The following is a 24,629-nucleotide window of genomic DNA, read 5'->3' as shown; positions in this document are numbered from 1 at the left end:
TGGCACTATTTAATGTCTATTGACCACCCTTTCTCCTTTTGCAGGAGTACGGGATTCCCAAACACTTTGGTCTCTTCTATGCTATGGGCATTGCACTGATGATGGAAGGGGTGCTCAGTGCTTGCTACCATGTCTGCCCTAATTATTCCAACTTCCAATTTGGTAATTAGAATTTATATCTACTATACAGATTTGAATCATGAGTCTCATCCTGGAACCCTCCCCAAAAATGTCAAAGTCATGCTTGCAAGGATCAAGTGGCATTTTATGTGAGCTGAGGTGGTCAGAGAGGACCTCCACACAGAGCATGATCTAATTGAGCAGTGAGACTGCTTTGGGATGAAAGTTATGGAGAACCCAATTTATATTGGATTGAATAATAAGGACATCCAGATGTAGAAAGGGCTTGTGGTTGATTTATCTGGTGGCTCTGCCTTCATTTCTCTGTGATCTCTTTGACTGTACTAAGCCTGTTTGTTGGTTTTATCCTCAGGCTATCTTCCCTGATGGTGGCAAAAGTAACTATAGCAGCCCCCATCTTCATAGCTCCACCCAACAATTCCAAGGCGGCAAGCTGGGTTCCAGGAGCCTTCAATTAAGAGCAAGGAAGCTGTTTTTTGAGAAAGCCACAGATAACATCCTTTCACACCTCAGTAGCTTAAACAGTCATGAGCCTTTTTTTTTTTTTACAGCATCTGGCTCTGTCGCCCGGGCTGGAGTGCAGAGGCATGATCTGAGCTCACTGCAATCTCTGCCTCAAGGGTTCAAGTGATCCTCCTTCCTCAGCCTCCCTAGTAGCTGGGACTACTGGTGCACACCACCACGCCCAGATAATGTTTGCATTTTTTTTGGTAGAGATGGGGTTTCACCATGTTGGCCAGGCTGGTCTCCAACTCCTAACCTCAGGTGATCTGCCTGCCTCTGCCTCTCAAAGTGCTGAGATTACAGGTGTGAGCCACCACACCCAGCCCCATGAGCCCATTCTTGAATCATTCTCTAAGCGCTGGTTAGCTCAGACCCAGGTTGCTTCACCAATCAGCAAAAAAGGTGGGACTGTCTTTAGACCAATCAGCGCTGTCCCTGGAGCCAAAGGTGGGATTAGCTTTCCCGAAGCAAAGGGGCTGAGACAGTGTGCATTTCTGAATTGAAAGCGGGTAGACACTGAGTTAGTATTGAGACGCTGTTAAGAAGGAAGGGAAGAGCTGATGCTGTCTAGCAAGTAACGACATCCTCCATGCTCAAGGATGCGGATTTTTTTAAACGGTCATTTAATGTTTGTGCTCCGGCTTCTGGTTGTTAACTCTGAGCACCACAGAAGTCTGTCACATTTAATTTTTTTTTAATTAGAAAACATTTTCAATGGAGAAAACTACAGAGAATATATTATTCACCACTCAGAATGAACAAATGTCAACACTTTTAAATATTTGCCTAGATCTACTTTTTAGACAATAAAGCACTGTGATAAAGTTGAGGTCCTGTTTTGACGCACTTTCAAACTTAATCTCCTCCTTCCTCCCCTAAAAGCAATAACCATGATTAATTTGATATTTGCCTTTCTGGTTTTTATAATTTTTCTATATTTGTAGCAAATTAATAGTAGTTTATCATTCTGTGTTCTACAGCCTTCTTGCATTCAAGAATATGTTTTCAAGATTTATCAATATTATATCAAGGACATGTAGTTCACTCATTTTTTTTTATTATTATACTTTAAGTTCTAGGGTACATGTGCATAACGTGCAGGTTTGTTACATATGTATACCGTTCACTCATTTTTAAGGGTTATCTATTGTATAACAAAAAGTATCACATTTCTCAATTCCTCTATTGAACAGCATTTAGATGTTGCCCATATTTTGCTATTACAGATAATGCTACAATGAGCATCCTTCTATATATGTCTCTTTGTATGTATGTGAGAGAAGTTCCTTGTGATACCTAGAAGTAGAATTTTTTAGTTACTTGGTCTGTGCACCTTCTATTTTACCAAAAACTGACAAATTTCTCTCCAAAGCATTAATTCCCACTCCCAATAACTGTGTGAGACTTCCCATTCCCCAGATCATCACTAACATTTGTTACTGTCAGACATTTAAAGTTCTTACCAAGTTTTTGAGTAATATGGAGGCATTGCATTGTTGTCTTAATTTGCATTTCCACAATTCTAATGCAGTAAGCTACGTTTTATTTCTGGCTATTTTCCATCACTGGGCTATAAAGCTATAAATGTGCAGTAATCAATATGGTTATATTTTAGGGTGCTGAGAATGACCTCCCACACCCATCTGGGGCTCATTTTATGGTCACACTGCCTACACTATCACTATTAGGAATTCTTTTGTTATTGCTGTTGAACACCAGTGTCTAAAACGCAAGGGGGGATAGTTGTTTATTGTATCAGACACTCTTCTTCCATGAAAGAGGAGTTATTTATTTAGTATATCAGATGATTTTTTTCTGTGAACTAAAGGGCAGCCTTAGAGAGGTTTAGAAGTGGAGTACGTGGGATCTGCCTAGAGAATGTTCCAGGAGGCTGACATGTTAGAGGTCTCCACACAGTCTGCAGGTAGCAAATAGTCCATAGATTGAAGTGAGGGGTACTCAGAGGCTGAAGAAGAATCTAGAAAATATCATCTGTCTGTCACCTACTGAATCCTGATCGTCTGGCTCCTCCTTTGGGTCCTCAGACACCTCCTTCATGTACATGATCGCTGGCCTGTGCATGCTGAAGCTCTATCAGACCCGCCATCCAGACATCAATGCCAGCGCCTACTCCGCCTACGCCTCCTTCGCTGTGGTCATCATGGTCACCGTCCTTGGAGTGGTGCGTCCCCCACCTTCTTCCACCTGGCTCTCAAAAAATGCCCCCCTAGGTCCAATAAACAAACAGCAATCAAGTGAACGGGTTTGGATTAACCAAAATCCTCAGTTCATGACACACTTTTATCATTGGCCCTCTCATGGCATACTTTTATTTAGTTATTTAGTTTTTTGGTTTTTTTTTTTTTTCCAGACAGAGTCTTGCTCTATCACCAGGCTGCAATACAGTGGTGCGATCTCAGCTCACTGCAACCTCCACCTCTCGGGTTCAAGCAATTCTCCTGCCTCAGCTTCCTGAATAGCTGTGCCTACAGGTGTGCACCACCATGCCCGGCTAATTTTTGTATTTTTAGTAGAGACGGGGTGTCACCATGTTGGTCAGGCTGGTCTCGAACTCCTGACCTTGTGATCTGCCTGCCTCAGCTTCCCAAAGTGCTGGGATTACAGGCATGAGCCGCTGTGCCCGGCCTTGTTGGTTATTTTTAATAATGTATTAGGCACCTGTAAAACCACCACAGGATAATTTTAATATAAAGCTAGGCCTGACTCATGTGAAAATGGAATAGGGGTATATAAGCTGACTGGAGAGACTGACTCAAAAAAACAGAAACCACTTTCTAAATATGCATGGGCAACACGTGTTGGCTGTTTTGGTTATTTGAAGTGCATTCGCCCCCACTTTAGACCTATTGCCTCTTCACCATTGCTATTCAGCTGCCTCTCCTATTTCTCTTTTCCATTTTCATTTGGTCCCTTAACCTTTTTTTTTTTTTTCCTGTCCCATGGGGTAAGATTTGTGGGAGTTTCCAGAGGGGGAGAAAAACAGAATGCGCACACAGCTGTTTTTGACTCCTTACACATACAGGAGAGAGGGTGATTTTGATGAGTTTTCTAGGGAAAACCCCAGATGAAGCTAACTTCCATCTTTACTCCTAGGTATTTGGAAAAAATGATGTGTGGTTTTGGGTCATCTTCTCTGCAATCCACGTTCTGGCCTCACTAGCCCTCAGCACCCAGATATATTATATGGGCCGTTTCAAGATAGGTGAGTTACCTGTTAATTCTCTACTAAACACACGAATCAACTTCAATGAAAAATCAGACATTGCCTTTACTTATGCTGAATGAAAGTGTTACTGGTCATCATGAACACATGCTCTGGATTCTATGCCACGTTTAATAGCATATATTCTCTCCAAGAGCTTCCTCTCCCTTATAGGATAGTGATAAGCTATTACCACTAGTTCTATTTTCAGCTGAGAAACTAAGATTTGCCACACCTCAGAGAGGAGGTATACCTCCAACCCTTGGTTGCAAACACTTTGCAGTCTGCCAAACTTTGACTTGTATTTAGAAAATGGTATGATCGTCATACCACTAGTTCCACCTAGAGGAACATTTTTCAGTTTGCAAAATTCAAAGGGAGCATTTCTCTAACCATGCGAAATGGTTATCAAGAATGAATTATATATTTTCAGATTCTAGGGCTGGAACTTTTGAGACCAACTTGCCAATCTTAGAGGCAGGATACCTGCTGAGCTCCCTCCAACTTATCAGAGAGCATTGTATGTTCTACAGAAATCACCTTGTGATCTGCTGTTGGTCAGTCATCATATATGGGAACAGATTCAAGTGGTTTTAGTGCACTTAAATTTAAAAAAATCATTTTAAGTTCCGGGAAGTCAGACTTACATATCCTTTTGTCTATTTTAAGGAAAATTATTATATGTAAACATAGGCAAACCTCTGATATTAACAAAGCCTGGAACAAAAGTCCAAATAAAACCCTGCATAGCTTATGTGTAAGAACATCAAAGTCATAAAGTGGACTAAAAAGCTATTAAATACATGAAAGGAGAGAGGGAGGGAGGGAAAAATATACCTCCACTGCAACGTAGAAGGACTAGGTTCAAATTTAAAATTCTTGGTTCTTCAAAGAACACTTTTTTCTACCTCTGGTTGTGTCTTAAGGAGTCTCACAGGTATGCATGTGGCACCTTTGCCCAACATCCGATGTTCATCCACATCCCCCATAAATAGCCACTACTTGGCCATTCCCTGCCCCCAGAGGTATGCCTTAGTGGTGCCATCTGCCCTCAGGAGGATAGACAAGGGAAGGGGGCTAAGCAGGCCCTAGAGCAGGCTCAGAGCCTTCTGGGCAGGTAGATGCTTCTGGCACCCTGGAGTTCAGAATTTCAAGAAGGAAAAGAGGAGTCCTTTGGCCCTACAGACTCCTCACTCATGAGGGAATGAGGCCTCTAAAATATGGGACCCTCTTGTCCAGGTCTAAGAGCAATTCTAAATAAATGAATGGCTTTAAGACTAGAAGACCGAATAGAGCAATTGCTCGTTTTCAAAGGTTGGTTCTTTTTCCATGGTCAGTAGATTTACCTCTGGCATGAATATAGCCAGCATACCTCCAAATCCCCCAGTTACTTGAGCCAGTTGTGTAGAACATTTGGCAGGGCACGCTGGGCATGCTCCTCCACCAGACAGAAGGTAAGTGAAGTCATACAAACTAAACTTCATTCGGAGCATTATTGTTCTGGTTTCTTCCAGAGTTGGAAAAATAAACTTGAGTGCAGATATACGCAGTGGAGTGACCACTAATGCACAGAGGAGCCTTCATGTATTTATACCACCTTTGCCTTATGCAGTTTTGCAATGCCAAATTATCCTATCTTTTAAAAGAAGTGAAATTTAGCGTATTATATTATGACCATGGAATAATTTGTTAGGGTCCCAACAGGAAAAAGATGTCACACACAAAGAAAGAGAAGGATTTATTCACAGAAGGACTATTCACAAGATGTGGATGGGGTAGAGGGGAATAAAAGGATATCATGGAAACTTGGGGTTAGCAGCAGTGAAGCTTTTACATCTATAAGCCCAAAAAGACAGGGAAGACATGGTTCCCAAAATGTGGAAGGAGAGAGTTATGGGGAAAAAAGTCACTCTGAAAGGAGCAGTGACCTTTCATTGACATTCTGGCCAGCATGCAGGAACCTCACAGGGAGGACGCCAGCAAAATAAGTCCTCCGAGCTCACTTTCCTTCCTTTGTCCCTGTAGTCTCCTGCTGGGATTCCCCATTGTCCAAGGAAAGTCAGAGAATCCACTGATGTCGTCCACACAGGCCCGCCTCCCCAGTGTGGTGGGTCCCCAGGAGACAGACTCATGGCAAGTGGGCCTAGTACAGCAAATGGGAGCTAGCCAGCCTGTAGTTTAACTGAATATTTTCCATTTCCGTACCCATGGAGTCTTCCCCAGGTGGTTACAGATGAACCAGAGTCAAAAGAAAACGTTCTATTTCGTCGTGACAATGACTGTATCTAAATTTAGTCCAAAGCCAGGAAGCTGGATTCGTGGACAGTGTTCAGCTGACTCCAGCCTTTCTACCCATGTCATAAGCTGCCTTTGCTTTCTAATCACATGTCCTTTCTCTGTGGCCCCTCGGGCTACACAAGCAAATCAATGTGGACACAGGAAAGGCAGCAGCAACGAGGAAGAACATTTAATCATTATCTCTTATAAACCAGAGAGCCGCTTCCCCAAATCACTACTGTGTCCACCATTCCCAGAGCTCTGGAAAACGACCTCCGGGATTTCTCATGAGAGACGCTGGATTATAAACCGGACGTGGTGCACGAAAGTAGACAGGGAGAGAAAAAAGTCTCAGTTCACTCTTGGAGGATTTGAAGACTTCTGAATGTTTGAGACAAGCAGAAAGATCCTGTGTTCTTTTTTGACAAGTGAACATTACTTTTATAATCAGAAAGCAAAATTAGAGTCATCCATCTCGAGAAAAAATAAAATGACCAGTAGTTTACATGTTTGGCTACTTTCTTACAATCTCTTCTTTTTTTTTTCTCCTTTCTTCTCTGCTTCCTACTGATTCAGATGTGTCTGACACAGGTAATGTTCAGCCACCCTTTCCAGGGGTCTAGATTGCTTTTTTATCAAAGTGACCCAGCTGGCTGTCCTGGCAGCCCTGCTCCCTGAACAGCCTCTTTCAGGCTGGGCAGACTCCATGGGAGTGGGGAGAGAGAGACGCTCGGAGGGGAGACTGCGCTCCACCCCAGCCTGCTCCACGCCACTTCTGGGATGCCACAGAGCCAGGTGTCTTCCCCCTGGTTAAATTGACCACAGGGGTAACCTTGAGGAGGAGCAGGATTCATAGCAGAGCTGAGATCCACATTCTGGAAAATGTTTGCCTTGGGCAGACCCAGACTGGCATTCGATATCTGTGGTGTGGACAGCTCACAGAAACACAGCCCGCCTTTGAACCTGACTGTTCATGTAACATTTTAATACACACACTCGCTGCATTTCATATCATCCTTTTCAACTGTGTTTAAAAACCCTTTCCTGTCTTTTTCTCCCCATCTTAACTTACCTTCCCTTGATGATTGTTTCAGTTCAGATAGATTTTCTGAACATGCTCAGTGAGCCTTTAGTTCAATTGTTACTAACTTATAACCACATTGAGAAATAACAGATCTGAACCTTCACAAGCTAAGATTTCCCATCCTCTGGAGAGAGCATATGTTTTAAAGTAGATTGAGGAGACCCATAACATCTCTACTATAAAGAAAACACCACCAGAGTAAACGGTAAACAAAAAGAAGCTTAGCTGAAGGAGACAGAATAAGGGTCGGCCAGCCACCCATGTTATTTGCGAGCGCTTGTTGCTCATGTCCATCTTCCTCGCCTTTCTGCTGTGTAATGCACAGATATGGCATCCCTCAGTGACAATACCATTTTACAAAGCAAATGCTTATTGCACACCTATTAGGTGCAAAGCATTCTAATGCATTTTAATGAAGTGAGGATGACATCATTCTGGCTCCAAAAGCCACTTCAGAGTATTTGTTTTTTCGTTGACTAAGCCTTCTCACCATGCATTTTTGTATTATCAGCAGATTTGGGAATTTTCCGGCGGGCTGCCATGGTGTTCTACACAGACTGTATCCAGCAGTGTAGCCGGCCTCTGTATATGGTACGTGCATGTTCCTGTGTTCTCTGACCCTCTCCCAGGAAGAAGGGGAGTAGTAGGAGGGACAGGCGTGGGGCAGTCACTCAGGGCTCCTAAAATCAAGAGGGCCAGATGGCCCAGGGTGGCTAAAGGCCCGATAGTGGGGAAGGAGCATGGTGCTTACTCTTTCTCATAAAAGTCAAGCTAACATGGTCCCATTTTTATAAACAAAATATTTGCTAGTATATAAAAAAGAAGAAAATACATCTACCCAACTGTTAAACAGTGATGATTATGGACACATGGTGGGGAATAACACACACTGGGGTCTGTTGGAGGGTGGGGTGGTGGGGGGCCGGTGGGAGGAGGCAGAGGATCAGGAAGAATAGCTAATGAATGCTGGGCTTAATACCTGGGTGATGGGATGATCTGTGCAGCAAAACCACCATGACACACGTTTACCCATGAAACAAACCTGCACATCCTGCCCATGTAACCCTGAGCTTAAAATAAAATTTGGAAATAAAAAATAATAATAACGATTTTTTTTTTTTTTTTTTTTTGAGACGGAGTTTTGCTCTTGGCCCGGGCTGGAGTGCAGTGGCACGATTTCGGCTCACTGCAACCTCCGCCTCCTGGGTTCAAGCAATTCTCCTGCCTCGGCCTCCCGAGTAGCTGGGATTACAGGCATGCGCCACCATGCCTGGCTAATTTTGTATTTTTAGTAGAGGCAGGGTTTCTCCATGTTGGAGTCTGAAACTCCCAACCTCAGGTGATCCACCCGCCTTGGCCTCCCAAAGTGCTGGGATTACAGGCGTGAGCCACTGTGCCCTGCCCAATAATGAAATTTTTAAAAAACAAAATAAAAATAAATGAACAGTGATCATAGCTATGGGGAGGATCAAGACAGAGCACCCCTATAAATAATCATCCAAACAGGTACCCTTGTGGAAGTGAAGGGCACACCACTAATAATTCCACCAGGACAGCAGGGGTAAACTAGGACTGTCTCCAGCAAACTGGGACCCGTGGTCACTCCAGTCACGTTCATTAGGAACTTACACTTCTACATTATGTGTTTCTGTACTGTTTGATTTTCACAACGAGCAAGAATTTTTTATAACTTGTGCTTATTGCTTGATAGTTGAAATATACTTCAGTGTATGATATATTTCTGTAGTGAGCTCAGAGCTCAGGGCCCTGGTCCCAGCTCTCTCTTGGCTCTCTGGTCAGTGATCTTGGGAAGGCTGCCTTCCTCCTCTGAGCCCACTGCCCAGGCTTTACAAAGTGCTGCAGTCAGAACTAGTGATGCTAGTATGGCCTGGCACACAGGGATTTAGCAAGTACCTGCTAATCCTTTATAATCAGAATATTTTTTCTAAAGGAATATGGAAATCTGTGAGCACTCTAGAGCTTGGGCAGGAGCTATAAGCACTAAAAACAAGGGAATTGAGGCTGGAAGGTTTATTCAGGTGAGAATGAAAACATCCATTAGGACTTGTGAGTATTTTGAGAGGCAAGTTCTCCTGCTTACCTGTGAACCAGGAGAGGCAAGTAATGTTTTTGGTTTTTACATTAATTGATGGAGGCTTCTTTTTTTAAATAGACTTTATATTTTTTAGAGCAGCTTTACATCCACAGAAAAATTGAGCAGAAGGTACAGAAATTTCCCATATACCCTCTGCCCCAACACCCCCCACGCACAGCCTCCCGCACTATGGACGTTCCAAACCACAGTGGTACATTGGTTACAGTTGATGAGCCTACACTGACACATCATTACTACCCATGTAAGGCTTACATTACATTAATGCTCATTCTTGATGTGCGCTCATAGGTTTTGACAAGCGTGTTGACATGTACCTACCATTATAGTATCATATGAGCCAGTTCCACTGCCCTAAAAATCCTCTGTGCTCAGCCTATTCATCCCTCCCTCCCTCTTAAGTCCTCACAACCACTAATCTTTTTTCTATTGACACAGTTTTTCTTTTTCCAAAACGTAATTGGAGTCATACGGTATAGAGCCATTTCATACTGACTTCTTCCACTTAGTAATGGGCATTTAAGTTTCCTCCATGTCTTTTCATGGCTTGATAGCTCATTTGTATTCAGCACTGAATAATATTCCATTGTCTGGATGTGCCACAGTTTATTTATTCACCCACTGAAGGGCATTTTGGTTGCTTCCAAGTATGGGTAATTATGAATAAGCTGCTATAACATTCATAGTTTCTTTTTTCCATAGATTTTTGTGTGGACATGAGTTTTCAACTCCTTTTGTTAAATATCAAAGGGAGCTATTGCTGGATCGTATGGCAATCATATGTTTAGTTTTGTAAGAAACTACAAAACTGTCTTCCAAGTGGCTGTATCGTTTGGCATTCCCACCAGCAATGAATGTTACTATTGCTGCACATCCTCGCCAGCATTTGGTGTTGTCACTGTTTGGGGATTTTAGTCATTCTAATAGGTGAATTAATGTTTTTTTTAATGAAGTTACTTCCTCCAAATTGGATGGATCACCTAAAAGACAAAGAATTGCTACTTTTAAATAGTAGATGAGTGGTTATGCAAATTAAAGTATGATCAAATCTCTCCTAAAAGTTTTAAGTAGTATGCAAAGCACAGGGACAGACTGTGAATAAATCTCTGTCAGAGTAATTGTTATTTATTTATTTATTTATTTATTTATTTATTTAGAGACAGAGTCTTGCTCTATCGCCCAGGCTGGAGTGCATTGGCGCAATCTCAGCTCACTGAAACCTCTGCCTCCCAGGTTAAAACGCTTCTCAGGCCTCAGCCTCTCAAGAAGCTACACTACAGTTGTGTGCCACCACACCTAGCTAATTTTTGTATTTTTAGTAGAGACGGGCTTTCACCATGTTGGCCAGGCTGGTCTCGAACTCCCGACCTCAGGTGATCTGCCCGCCTCAGCCTCCCAAAGTACTGGGATTATAGGCATGAGCCACCACACCCGGCCTATTGTCCTCTAAAACTGACCTTTTCTCCCTATTTTCTCCCCTACAAGACTGTATATTGTAGACACAGGAACCTGGGAGTTTCAGGACCACCTTGAAACCAGAGTAATGGGTACAAAACTAACGCCCTACAGCTGGGGCCTGAGAGTTGCAATTGTGGCTACCAAGTAGTACACCCCAGAAAAACAGTGCTCGATTACATAGTACCAGTGGCAGAATGCTCTTAATTCTGTAATCAGCACATCCCACCAGCCTCCCCACTGAGAAGTGGGCCTGTGGGCGCAGCTCCACTAAACACTGGGGAGAAATAGAGTCCTGCTTTGCTCACCACATTTTCTTTCTCAGGGATGAGGTCAGGTCTATTTGCAGTTAGAAGCCTTGCCATTTAGTCTTCATATACAATCAGTGTCAGATCATAGGCAAGGCACTCTTAGAACCATAGAAAATGTTTTTCACCAATGCAATTGTTTTCCCATAGTTGATACTTCCACCACAGTAGGTTAAAAGAAAAGTCGGATGTGCAGCCTCTCATTTGATGTTTTCTTTCCTCTTTTCCAGGATAGAATGGTGTTGCTGGTTGTGGGGAATCTGGTTAACTGGTCCTTGTAAGTAGTCTTATGAAAACATGTTTTTGCCTGTATTAATGTCGGTAACGCTGTGGTTTAGCTTTCCTTGACTGTCATTTTTACGAAGAAATCTGAAATTAAGGAGAAGGTAGGATCGCTTGTTCTAGAGACTCAAAAAAGGTAGTTGGACATTCTCGTGTAGCAATTGTAGCCTCTCTTAAAAACACTGAGGCATTGAGTTCATTTGCTCAACAAGACAAACATCAAAACTCGTTAAATCTATGTGGATACGTTGGATAGATAGATGGTTGGATGGATGGATGGATGGATGGATGGATAGATAGATAGATAGATAGATAGATAGATAGATAGATAGATAGATAATTATACCACTGATTGCAAACATCCAACACAGCTTTAAACTCTTTCACAGAACTTTCCATAAGGACTACCCAGAAGGCCTTCTTTTCTATAGAAATTTTTCTTTTACTAAATGTATGTGTGTGTATGTGTCTGTGTGTGTGCAAGTCCCTCTTTTATTTCTTTCTCTCCCCAGTCTCTTTCTTTCCACCTACATCATTCTTCTTCCTCCTTTCCCATGGCCTTTGTTCCTCAAATGGCTCAAAATAGAACAGAACAACAGATGCATATTTTTGTTAGCCACAATTATTTTATGCAATCTATTCTCAATTTATACAGTTGAATGAGTGAAATATTTTAGTGATCACTCAAACAATAAGTAAGTTTAACTGCTTTTATTTGTAGCTTCTAGCTGATGAGCTCCTTGGAGTCAGTGGCCTTTGACAAAACAAAAACAAAAAAAGATTCTGTAATCTCAGTGAACATTAAGGAATGAAGAGGCATTCCTTCAGAGGAAGCCAGAATCAAGTCATGAGAATCTGAGTCTTATCTGGGGGGCATGTGCTTCTGGAAGAAGCTTCCCATGTTGTCACCCCAGGGATTGCCCCAGGATAAGATGTATACCATTTAAGGATTCCTCCTTTACTTGGGGGCAGGTCGAGATGAGAGGATTCTTGGGCAGTGGTCTGTTCTTGACCACCCTTCTAGCAGACTCCACAGTCCTGGTGGTCCTGAAAGAGAGGGCACTGGGGGGAGAAAAGGGACCAGCCTCTTGATAATGAACAGCCTTTGACTATCACCGTGGGGGCTCAGAATCACTTGGCTTGTCTCCGTCTCTCACATAAGCAAAACCATATCCACGATCTGCTCACAAGACAAGGCAGATGGTCTCTCTTTGCACAGCTCTGTGAGACGAGAAGGGCCTGCAGGGATGAAGGAGGTTCAATGACAGACCTCACCGTGATTATCTGATAGTGGGCTACCTCCTTCCCAGTTGCTCCATAAAGACATGGAATGATTTCCCATGAATGTTATTTTAAAAGGAATTACTTTCATATGGTCCTGAAGAAGAAAAATGGTGTGTGTGCATACATATGTGTGTATTTACATATAGGCATAGAGATGTATGTACATACATATGCATATATATATACTCAGAGAGAGAGAGAGAGAGAAAATGACAAAGCAAATGTAACAAAAAGCTAAAAACTAGAGAATCTGAAGGAAAGATGTACAAGAGTTGCTTGGTATACTAAAGATTTCAAAATCTGGGAGAAGAAAATTTTCTATATTACACACAACAAAGTCAGTTGAGGCCGCGTGCAATGGCTCACACTTAGAACCACAACACTTTGGGAGGCTGAGGCAGGAGGATTGCTTGAGCCCAGGAGTTTGAGACCAGTCTGGAAAATATGGTGACACCCTCTCTCAAAAAAAAAAAAAACCAAAGTCAGTTGGAATTCAAAATGAACAAAAAGAGTCCATTAATAGTAGCTTTACACTTTAAATACTTACGAATAAATTTTGAGAGATGTACACAATCTTTCTGTAGAAAATGTAATTATCTTCTTAGGAGTCATAAGGAAAGTTAAGCTAAATGAAGACAGACATCAGGTCCTGGGTGGAAAGATAACTATTGCAAAGATATCCTTTCTCAAGGTAATGTATACATTTAGAGTTAGAATAGTAATTAAGTCAATAAGGTTTTATGTTTTATTCTAAAAGTTATTTGCCTAGTTAGGCAAAAAGTTCAAAGATCTTTGAAAAAGAGATTAACAGAAGGAAGGAGGGGCAGAGGTGACTAGCCCAGCATTGTCCAGTAGAACTCTCTGGAGTGATGTAAATATTCCACACATACAGCCCAATACAGTAACTATTAGCACATAGATATCAAAGACTTGAAATGTGGTTAGTGTGACTGAGGAAGTAGATTTTCAATTTTATTTAATTTCAATTAATTTTAATTTAAATAGCCACATGTGGCTACCAAGTGGAACAGTGCAGGCTAGCCTAATCAGATAATCTAGCATATTATAAAATGATAATAAAATAGTGAGGCACTGATCTAAAATTAGAAATTAGAAATATGAATCAGTGAATCTGAATGGAGGACAGAAACCCAACTAGATAGAGATATTGAGATTTTGAAAAATATATATGTGGATGTGTATTCATTAAAAACAATTTCAAGGCCGGGCGCGGTGGCTCACGCCTGTAATCCCAGCACTTTGGGAGGCCAAGACGGGCGGATCACGAGGTCAGGAGATCGAGACCATCCTGGGTAACACAGTGAAACCCCGTCTCTACTAAAAATACAAAAACTTAGCCGGGCGAGGTGGCAGGCGCCTGTAGTCCCAGCTACTCGGGAGGCTGAGGCAGGAGAATGGCGTGAACCCGGGAGGCGGAGCTTGCAGTGAGCTGAGATCCGGCCACTGCACTCCAGCCTGGGTGACAGAGCGAGACTCCGTCTCAAAAAAAAAAAAAAAAAAAAAAAAACAATTTCAAAACAAGGAGATAAGGAATTATGTAATAAAGGACATACTATAACTGAATAGAAATCTGGAACAAAATTAAAGCTAACTCCAACCAAAATTAACTTTAGCATTAATTTTAAAACCATGGACAGCTAGCAAAAATTTGATAATGAGTGTCAAGCCAATCATGGAGATGATTTTGCTTCTATTCTAAGGAACTAATCTTAAATGAAAAAAATAAGCTCAATGTCTGAAAGTATTTATTCATTGTAGTGTTTCTTATAATAGTGAAAAACCGAAGAATGTGGGAAAACACTTCACTTCAACAAAAGAGGAAAGATGATCGTTTACATTGCATTCAGTTATGGGAACTTTACATGGTTGTTAGAAATGAATGCTTGGAAGAAAGTGTAATAAATTAAAAGTTACTTATATAGGCAAGGCACCATGGCTCACAGCTGTAATCCCAGGGCTTTGGGAGGCTGAGGCAAAAGGATGGCTTGAGGACATGAATCCAACACCAGGCTGGGCAACATAGCAAGACCCTGCCTCTACAAAAAAATATTTTAAGTTAGCTGTAAGTGGTGGCATGCATCTGTAGTCCCGGCTACCAGAGAGGTTGAAGTGGAAGGATCGCTTGAGTCCAGGACGTGAAGGTTGCAGTGAGCCGTGACTGCGCCATTGCACTCTAGCCTGAGTGAGGGAGTGAGACCTCAACTGTTAAAAAAAAAAAAAAAAAAAAAAAAAAAGATGCTTATATGTTAAAGTATTATTTTAAAAATCTACTGTTTTATCACGAGGTAAGAGTTTAAAAACAAATAAAATACACTAAAAATAAAAGTTAAAAAAAAAAAAAAAAGAAACTGCCCCTTCCCCCTCAAGGGACTGGGGGATTGGAAAAGCCAATAGTGTTACAAATCCACCTTCACGGCTGCCCACATTTCTCCCACGCCCGCAGCGCCCTCTTCGGATTGATATACCGCCCCAGGGACTTTGCCTCCTACATGCTGGGCATCTTCATCTGCAACCTTTTGCTGTACCTGGCCTTTTACATCATCATGAAGGTAAGAGCGAGCTCCGGGAGCCGCTGCGTCGGGCCCTGGGGCAGGCGAAGGCGGAGACCCGTAAGGCCGCATCTGTTTCTTCCCCGGCAGCTCCGCAGCTCTGAGAAGGTGCTCCCGGTCCCGCTCTTCTGCATCGTGGCCACCGCTGTGATGTGGGCTGCCGCGCTGTATTTTTTCTTCCAGAATCTCAGCAGCTGGGAGGTAAGAGGCCAGTTTTCTTACCCAAAAAGAATTTCTCTCTCCAACTTGCCATTTTGGCCTTTCTACCTCCCTCTCTTAATGTGTTTTCACAGTGTTTAAAATGAAAGTTTTCTCTACCAGGGATGCTTTTTAACAGCCATACATAAATGCACACTAACTGCGTGTGGTTATCATTCTCAGGGTGGCCCTTTATAAATCTGTGAGCACTATTGACATTGCAAACTTGGTCTTCATTGCATGTTGTATTAGGACGCTGGTCCCAGTGAATGCTTAACGTGGTCAAAAGCCTGGAGTAGTGCATCTCCTCATCTTTCTCATAATCTCCATCCATCAACAAATACCCAGGCCGCGCGCGGTGGCTCACGCCTGTAATCCCAGCACTTTGGGAGGCCGAGGCGGGTGGATTCCGAAGTCAGGAGTTCGACACCAGCCTGGCCAACATAGTGAAACCCCGTCTCTACTAAAAATACCAAAAGAATTAACCAGGCGTGCTGGCGGGCACCTGTAATCCCAGCTACTCGGGAGGCTGAGGCAGGAGAATGGCTTGAACCCGGGAGACAGACCTTGCAGTGAGCCGAGATCGTGCCACTGCACTCCAGCCTGGGCAACACAGTGAGACTCCATCTCAAAAAACAAAAAAAACAAATACCCAAGCTCACGTATCATTACATCCCGTCCATAGATAGCAGAGCCGAAGCCTAAGAAGTTACTGGTATATCTGAGACACAGAACAGGAAGAAGTCTTAGCATTCCATCACCACAGTCACCACAATAGATTTTAGAACATTTCTGTCACTCCAGAAAGAAACCTCATACACATCAGCATTCACTCCTCACTTCTCCCTAACCCCTTCGCCCTAAGCAACTACTAAATCTACCTTTTGTCTCTGTATATTTGCTTATTCTGGACATTTCATGTAAATGGAATCACACAATACACGGCCTTTGTGTCTGACTTCTTTCCCTTATGTGTCCTAGGTTCAAGCATGCTGTAACATACATAGTACTTCATGTCTATTCATTGCTGAATAATATTCCATTGTACTGATATACCACATTTTATCTACCTGCTTATCAGCTGATTGACAGATTGTTTCTATTTTTTGTGTCATTATGAGTGATGCTGCTGTGAATATTTGTGTACAAGTTTTTTTCTTGAGGTAAAATATACGTATAAAATTTGCAATCGTTACCGTTTTAAAGTGTGCCATTCAGCAGTCAAAAATACACGCACATTCTTTTGTATTTCCCCTCATCTCCCTCTCCCTCCACCCTTCCTGGACTCTGGTAACTACCAAACTATTCTCTGTCTTCATGGGATCCACTTTTCTAGCTGCCTCACATGAGTGAGAACATGCAATATTTGTCCTTCTGTGCTTCACTTATTTCACTTAACATAATGGCCTCGAGTTCCATATGTGTTGCTACAAATGGCAGGATTTTATTCTTTTTTATGGCTGAGTAGTATTTTATTGTGTTTGTATGTATATGTACACTGCCTGTGTAGATATGTGTATCATATTGTCTTTGTCCTTACCTCCGTTGATGGGAACTTAGATAGATTCCATATTTTGCCTATTGTGAACAGTGCTGTAATAAACATGGGAATGCAGATAACTCTTTGACATACTGATTTCTTTTCTTTTGGATATATATCAAGTAATAGAATTGCTGAATCATATGGTAGCTCTATTTTTTCCTTTTTTCTGTTTTTTGTTTTTTGTTTTTTGAGACGGGGTCTCCCTCTGTCTCCCAGGCTGGAGTGCAATGGCATGATCTTGGCTCACTGAAACCTCTGCCTCCCAGGTTCAAGTGATTCTCCTGCCTCACCCTCCTGAGTAGTTGGGATTACAGGCACCCGCCACCATGCCCAGCTAATTTTTTTTGTATTTTCAGTAGAGACGGAGTTTCACCATGTTGGCCAGGCTGGTCTCAAACTCCTGACCTTAGGTGATCCACCTGCCTGTGCCTTCCATGGTGCTGGGATTACAGGCGTGAGCCACTGTACCGGCCGTAGCTCTATTTTTAGTTTTTTAAGGAACTTCCAAACTGTTCTCCACAGTGGCTGTACTAATTTACATTCCCACCAACAGTGTGTGAGAATTCCCTTTTCTCCACATCCTCACCAGCATCTGTTATTGCCTGTCTTTTTGATACGAGCCTTTTTAACAAGGGTAAGATGATATCTCATTGTAGTTGTGATTTGCATTCTCTGATGATCAATGATGTTGAGCACCTTTTCATACGCCTGTTTGTCATTTGTACGTCTTCTTTTGAGAAATGTCTATTCATGTCTTTTGCCCATTTTTAAATTGGATTTTTTTCACTTAGAGTTGTTTGAGCTCCTTATACATTCTGGTTATTAATTTCTGGTCAATGGATAGTTTGCAAATATTTTCTCCCATTCTGTGGGTTGTCTCTTCACTTTGTTTGTCATTTCCTTTGCTGTGCAGAAGCTTTGTAGCTTGATGTAATCTCTCTTTTCTATTTTTGCTTTGTTGCCTGTGCTTTTGAGGTCTTTGTGTACAGGTTTTTGTGTGGATGTATGTTTCCTCGGAAGCTAACTTTTCGAACCAGACACCTAGTAGCATTTTTGTAACTTTCCAGACGTTCAACTCTTTGAACAGTTGAACTGAGGGAATCTTGCCCATGTTCTGCCTCACCTTCCTCCAGGGAACTCCGGCCGAATCCCGGGAGAAGAACCGCGAGTGCATTCTGCTGGATTTCTTCGATGACCATGACATCTGGCACTTCCTCTCTGCTACTGCTCTGTTTTTCTCATTCTTGGTGAGTTCATATCTATCTTTTTGTGACTTCCTTCTCTCTTTACATCTTGTACTCTCATTTTCTTCTTCTGCTCTTCCTTACATTGTTTTTTTATATTCCTCTCTAATTTTACTTTCCATTTCCTCCTTGTAATTCAATATACAGACCATCTTATTTCTTTTATAAATTTTATGTCCTTTGGTTAGATCTTTAGTTTTTCTTTTACCCTTCAATATCTTTAGACACAGAGGGACAAAATTATTTTCCCTAAGTTGCACAGCACATTTTTTCTGAATTGGTTATTAGACCCACATGCCCGAAATTCCCCCAGGAACCACTTTTAGCAATTCAGATAACATTGGGTTATTCTTTCTCATGCCATACTGACATTCCTCCTCCTCCTCCTCCTCCTCCTCCTCCAGTCTCTCTGAATATTTCACAAATATTTTACATATTCCTTAAGTGGCTTAGGATAGCAGCCACGCCTCTGTTGCCTTCTGATCAGTCTGTCCCAAAATCTCTCCTGTAGTTTCTCTGTTTTTTTGCCCCAACCCTTTCTCAGAAGCCATGCGTATTTATATCAACCCTGAATTATAGTTCCATCCTTTAATCCTAACTTTGACTTTCCCCAATTAAAAGTCCATGGTGCCTGTAGGCAGGTTCAATCGACAATTAACAACCCTACTAGACTTCAGGCCCCAGACCTACTAGACGCCCGCCCGGGCTCCACGCTAAGCGGGCTCAGGTGGGCCATATAACTTCAAGAGTGGAGCAGGACTACCCCCTAGTGGCCAGTTTGGGAAGCTTAGCCAATCTGTATAAACATTCCTTGTCTTTTACTTCTGATTGTCACCTTCATGAGAGAGACAGAGACAACAAAAGTGGAACCAAAGGTTCCACGTGGGGACAGTAGTAGTCGAGGGAACTAGAAATGGAGGAGAAGGGTACATTTCTTATATAGCAACACTCTATCCAACAGGACTTCATTCCCTTTGACTCTTGACCTAAATGTCCCCTAAGTAATGACTTCCCAGGCCACCCTATCAAAATTTTTTACCTCCCCACACCTGATACTTCCTATATTCCCTCCATTATTTAACTTATATCCTTAGCACTTACTACTACCTAATGGGCTATATTTTACGCATGTATTTGTTTCATGTCTAAAGCCCTCTTTAGAATGTAAGCTACATGGAGAATAGGGATTTTTGTCTCTTTCATTACAAACTATATCTCCATAGCATCTGGAATAGCACATCATAAACCTTCATGAATATTTGAATTAATTGACAAATGAATTGTATAATTAGAGTAAGTGCCTATTAAGAGCTAGGGATTGCAGAGAGCTGCAGAAGGCATGAGAATGAGAGGGAACTAACAGTTTCCAGTCTGTGGGCATCTCAGAGAGAAAACGGGACTTAGTGTGGCAGTGACTGTCCATTCCTTTCATTTCTCTGTCCCTCTCGTTTCAGGTTTTGTTAACTTTGGATGATGACCTTGATGTGGTTCGGAGAGACCAGATTCCTGTCTTCTGAACCTCCAACATTAAGAGAAGGGGAGGGAGTAATCAATCTTGGTGCTGTTTCACGAAAATTACAGTGACCGCAGCAAAGTAACCACTGCCAGATGCTCCACTCACCCTCTGTAGAGCCAGCTCTGCTTTCACACAGGAAAGACAGGGGCTGCGGGAGATTTAAACCTGCAAGAAGGGAGGCAGACGGGGAACCATGTTTTGAGGATAGACGCAAACCTGAGGAGCTGAGAAACACTCACTCCTTCCATCTGCAGCTCTGGGAGTGCAACAGGGACAGGCGCTGCACCCAAGTCAACTCGCCATCTTAGGGCCCCTCCCACCCTCAAGGAGACTTGCCGGCAATGGCTGAATGCTGCTGCACGCTTCCCTCCGGTTGTCGCCCTGCCCAGAAAGGCCAGCAGCTTGGATTCCTGCCCAGAAACTGTGTTGGCCCCCTTCACACCTCTGCAACACCCGCTGCTCCAGCAGGAGGATGTGATTCTTTAGAATATGGTGGGGAGGTGACCCCAGGCCCTGCCCTACTGGGATAGATGTTCTAGTGGCACCAGCTAGTCACCTCCCAGAAGAAACTCTGTATATTTCCCCCAGGTTTCTGATGCCATCAGAAGGGCTCAGGAGTGGGGTTTGTCACACATTCCTGTTAACAAGTAACTGTCACCGGGACCAAGGCCTGGGTGCTTACATATTCCTTCGTGTCTTCATCTCACTGACCTGTGTGGACCTCATCACTCTGACTCTGCCTTCTTGGAAAGGCCCTGTCACTCCACAGATGTCTGGCCAGCTTCAAGGCAGAAGGAGAAACAGGGAAAGCTCTTTTAACAGCAGCACGAACAAGAGAAATGACTAACCATACTAAAAGACTGGTAACAGCAGCAGCAGCCAGACAGGCCTCACCTTAAGGACTTGGGCTGCCAGAGCAAATTCAGCAGCGTGAGCAGTGCTTACTTGGCCCTCCCATTCACACAGCTCAGTTCTGTGCCCACATCACCTTTAGGGAAGAAATCAGCGTTCTAACCAGGGACACTACTTCAGGAGTCCTCCACAGCAAGTCTGCCATCTGTCACCTTATGTAGATCAGGGTTCTGGGCTTCCTCCCTGAAGTTCTCAGAAGCAACTCTCAGGATGCACAGCTAATCTAGTATTGTCTAGTATTGTCTCTCGGTTGCACCTGACTTTCATTCTCTCCCCAGTAAGGTGTTGGCAAGCTCAGCATCCGGGTTCCACTCTCACACTGTCTGGCATTTCTGTGTCTGAGAAGTCCTACATTGACCAGGCTCCCTTGTTGCCTGGAGTCTGATGTAATCAGAAAATAGACGCATAAATGTGCACATGCGTATATATTTGCTTGTGAAATTAAAGTCACCTCTCGCCTCTGCTTTCCTGATCATTTGTTAGAGACATGGATCAGGAATTTTTTAAAATTATTATTCTTTCTCTAAACTATTTGCATTGTGTTCATAAACCCATTTTAGAAGTTTGAACCGCAAGCTTTTCCTGATTTTAAAAACACAAAGATGCTTTCAATGAACTATTCTGTGATTTTTTTTAAAGTCCCCAAATATGTACTTAGCCTTCTGTTATTCTTTATTCTTTAAGAAGTGTTGGCTTCCATTGACCATATGAAGGCCACCAATTAAATGGTTGTGTTAATCCAACATGTAAAAAAAAATTTGGCGGGGCACAGTGGCTCACGCCTGTAATCCCAACACTTTGGGAGGCTGAGGCAGGAGGATCACTTGAGCCCAGGAGATTGACGCGCAGTGAACTATAATTGCGTCCCTGCACTCCAGCCTGGATGACAGAGTGAGACCCCCATCTCTTAAAAAATGAAAAATAATAAAGATTTGAATCTGTTTCACTATGGCTGGTTTGACCTAATTTCTTTATCTTCACGCACTATGATTTCTAATCCACAGAAGACGAAGGGAGGAAATGTGAACACAAAGTCCATTCAAGTCGCCCTGTGGCTGAAGTGAATAAATTTTCAGATGCATAACCTGTTTGGTAGCTTGTTCGGGAAAATGTGAGTCGAAATGGGGAGAGGGCCCTGGAGGAAAGGGTGGACTGTGCTGATGGAGCCTTCACTGTTTTCTGATCACGTCTGTCTTGTGCTACAAACTCACATGCTGTGGTCAGTTTTGTTCCTGCAACAGTACTGCAAATCCAGACCAGGCTTGTTTTTACAAATACCAGTTCTAAATGTACATGTTGCTAATTCTTTCCACAGCGCCAGTCTCACGGTTGGAGGACATAAAGTCATTCAGCTGTATCTGTAGGATTTACGCAAGTGCTGGGGTGGAGGGGAGCACGGAGAGCTTAAAGAGCTTAACGAGCCATTTCTGTAGTACAGTGTCTATGATAATTCTCACCCGGGTTCATGGACTTCACTCTTTAAAAGGGAAAGGAAGAGTTACTCAGAAAGCCGAGTTCAACAGGAGCGTAACTGGAGAAAAGCAGTCACTGTGAGGAGGCTGTTGGCAAAGCAAGCACAGAAGTAATAAGAGCGGTTCAGCTGGAGCAGGACCGAGATGTAGCAGCCAGAGGCACAAAGCTGTGCACATAAAAAACGACCTCTTCACACCCCTGACAAATGCTGGAGAAGCAGCCCGACCTCTTTATGCTCCACGGTTTACTGATGGATTTGCCCGGTTTTATTTTAGCAGCAGGAGAAGCCAGTGGAATGCCAGAGTCTATCTGGGGAAGGGACTTTCCATGACTGAAGGAGGTCACCGAGCTAGCTCCTTGGGGCAAAGAAAATGGCAGCTGCTCTCTATGTAACTCCAGGCACCCACCAGAAGTTTCTGTGGGGTCACAAAATGCATGTGTTGGTAAATCAAATACCCAAATCCTCCTCAATATGGGTGATGGTCTCTATCCAAAACGTAGGGGAAAGGGAGGAACAAAGATAAACACTATTCACAGAAGGAACAGTACAATCTGTAGAAGATTCTGGAGTCCACCTACTCGCGGTGTGCCCGTGGGTAAGTGGCTGAAACTCTCACATCCTCAGCTGGCACATCTCCATGATTCTATGTAAGAACGGTGAAGGTGGAGGTGTGCAGGGTACCAGCAGCAGTGCTCACGCAGACGGGATCCTCAGCTCACCCTCCTGAATCCCAGAGGGAGGCAGGGCAAAAGTGGATCCGTCGGCCAGTCTGGGATCTCTCTCCTCCAGGGGCTCTTCATTGAAACCAACTGTTCCATTTCCTGTCCTCAGCTCCAGGAGGCCCTGAACAGGTTGGGAGGCCTCTTCCCCTTCAGAGACACTGCCCACAGCTGTTCAGCCTCCTCCCATCCCTACCCCCATCTTTGTCCTTTGTGGCTGCATTTCCCTGACTCTGGCCCTGAATATCCTTATTCCACCTCCGATGAAAAAAAAAAAAAAGCTACCAAAGCTAGGGCCAAGTGGGAAAGCCTGGCTATCTATAATGTGACACCTCATCACTGCTGTCTCTGCCCTGGGAATCTCAAGGAAAACCTAAGTTTTCTCCTCTCGAGTAGCTATTTATTACAACCCTGTTTCAGGGAATGCCACGTGCAAATGTTTCCCTCCCTTCACACCCTTATTACCAAACATTCTGTAGGACAAGCTTGCGTCTTCAGCTAAGGAGAACGCTTCAGCCTACAGGTGACAAAAGAGTCCCTGAAAGTGGAAGCATGGTTTTGAAATGAACCACCATGAATCTAATGTCCCTGGTGAAACTAAGAAGAAGCACTATCGGTAAAGATTCTATCTGCTCTGCTCGAGTCAATGGAAAATGCTTGTTTACCGTGATTCCACCCAGCTTGTAGTAGTTTTGTTTGTTGTTGTTGTTGTTGTTGTTTTAACACTGGAGGAGACAAGATATATTTACATGGCTAAGTGTTAATGTCTCCTCAAGACGAAGGCACCTTTGTTAACAAGGTTAAGTGCATGTTAAATCTTAGGCCTGAATGCTCACGAATTCGAGGAATCTGGGGAAGAGTCACAGATCGCCTTCACCGCTGAGTTTCTGGAACACCAGAGCAAGAGGGTTTCACCTGGGTCTCCTCTGTAGAAAGAGACCTCTACTCAATGAACTCCAAGGCAGGGCCTGTTTACACTGGACAGCTTTCCTGAAGCATGGTCTTGCTATTCTTATTGGAGTACAAAAAAGACTAGATGGTCACCGTTGTTCATGAAGAAGTACCCTTTGCTCCCCCAATTTTAGAGAGAAGATCCCTGCCTTCTTAAATATCTCTAGATCAAGAGATTTTATCATTTTCCCTGAATTCTTAAAATTGTTTAAATTCCTTGGCTCTGTCCTACATCCTTTTGTCTGCCTTGAAGTCCCTGTCATCTAAGGTTTATTCATTTCACTGGAGATGAACAACAACTGGCATTTGTGTAATATAAAATAGCCTTGAAGTCATGTTACATTTCAGTCAAGTACTAAATAAAAACTAGGGGTCCCATCTCTTGTCCCAGCATTATAGTTATGATTTAGAAGTCAACAGATTTAAACAGTGGAAGATTTTCAAATCAGGGCAAGAGAAATCTGATATACAGTCTCGACATGGCTTGCTCCTGGGCCCCTGTTTTATATTTAAATCTTGACTTTTTTGTGTGAATTATGACTCTAGGTGTTTTAAGCGGAATATCATCCAAAATAATTCAAACAATCTCTCTTTTAGGGTGCTGCAACATTACCATCCCAGGAAGAAGTGGGTTTGCATTTTATGATTTACATTAAATTGTTTATCTGAACCTTTCACAAGGCACCCTGGTACTAGACAGGCGTCTTCTAGGAAACAGGACATATTTAGGCATGAGGTTTACTCTGCTTTTATCTCAACATGGGACACCTTGCGAAGTCATAAGCTTTTTGAGGGGGTGCTTTTCCCCTTTATTCTCTCATCACATCTCTG

The 24,629-nt window shown here is 42.9% G+C and overlaps 1 protein-coding gene across 8 annotated transcripts in view; it reads left to right on the top strand.

The window, feature by feature from the left end:
* LOC105470385 (SID1 transmembrane family member 1) overlaps nt 1-19,817 on the top strand; it is an 87,823-nt gene extending 68,006 nt beyond the window's left edge. For 2 of the 8 annotated variants that reach the window (XM_011722305.3, XM_024789294.2), the window contains 10 exons: nt 45-162; nt 2,691-2,827; nt 3,760-3,868; nt 6,722-6,736; nt 7,744-7,820; nt 11,336-11,382; nt 15,136-15,241; nt 15,332-15,442; nt 18,116-18,229; nt 19,681-19,817. In XM_011722305.3, the coding sequence (XP_011720607.1) occupies nt 45-162; nt 2,691-2,827; nt 3,760-3,868; nt 6,722-6,736; nt 7,744-7,820; nt 11,336-11,382; nt 15,136-15,241; nt 15,332-15,442; nt 18,116-18,229; nt 19,681-19,743 (897 nt within the window). In that variant the 3' untranslated portion in view covers nt 19,744-19,817. Of the gene's footprint in view, nt 1-44; nt 163-2,690; nt 2,828-3,759; nt 3,869-6,721; nt 6,737-7,740; nt 7,821-11,335; nt 11,383-15,135; nt 15,242-15,331; nt 15,443-18,115; nt 18,230-19,680 lie in introns of all 8 variants that reach the window. The other 6 variants (XM_011722304.3, XM_071092406.1, XM_011722306.3 and 3 more) reach the window with 4 other exon arrangements.
* Nucleotides 19,818-24,629: the final 4,812 nt, after the last annotated feature.

Source organism: Macaca nemestrina, chromosome 2, assembly GCF_043159975.1.
Source record: "Macaca nemestrina isolate mMacNem1 chromosome 2, mMacNem.hap1, whole genome shotgun sequence".
NCBI classification, from domain to species: Eukaryota; Metazoa; Chordata; class Mammalia; order Primates; family Cercopithecidae; genus Macaca; species Macaca nemestrina.
Note: the sequence above shows the minus strand (reverse complement) of the source record. Positions and strands in the feature narration are given on the sequence as shown.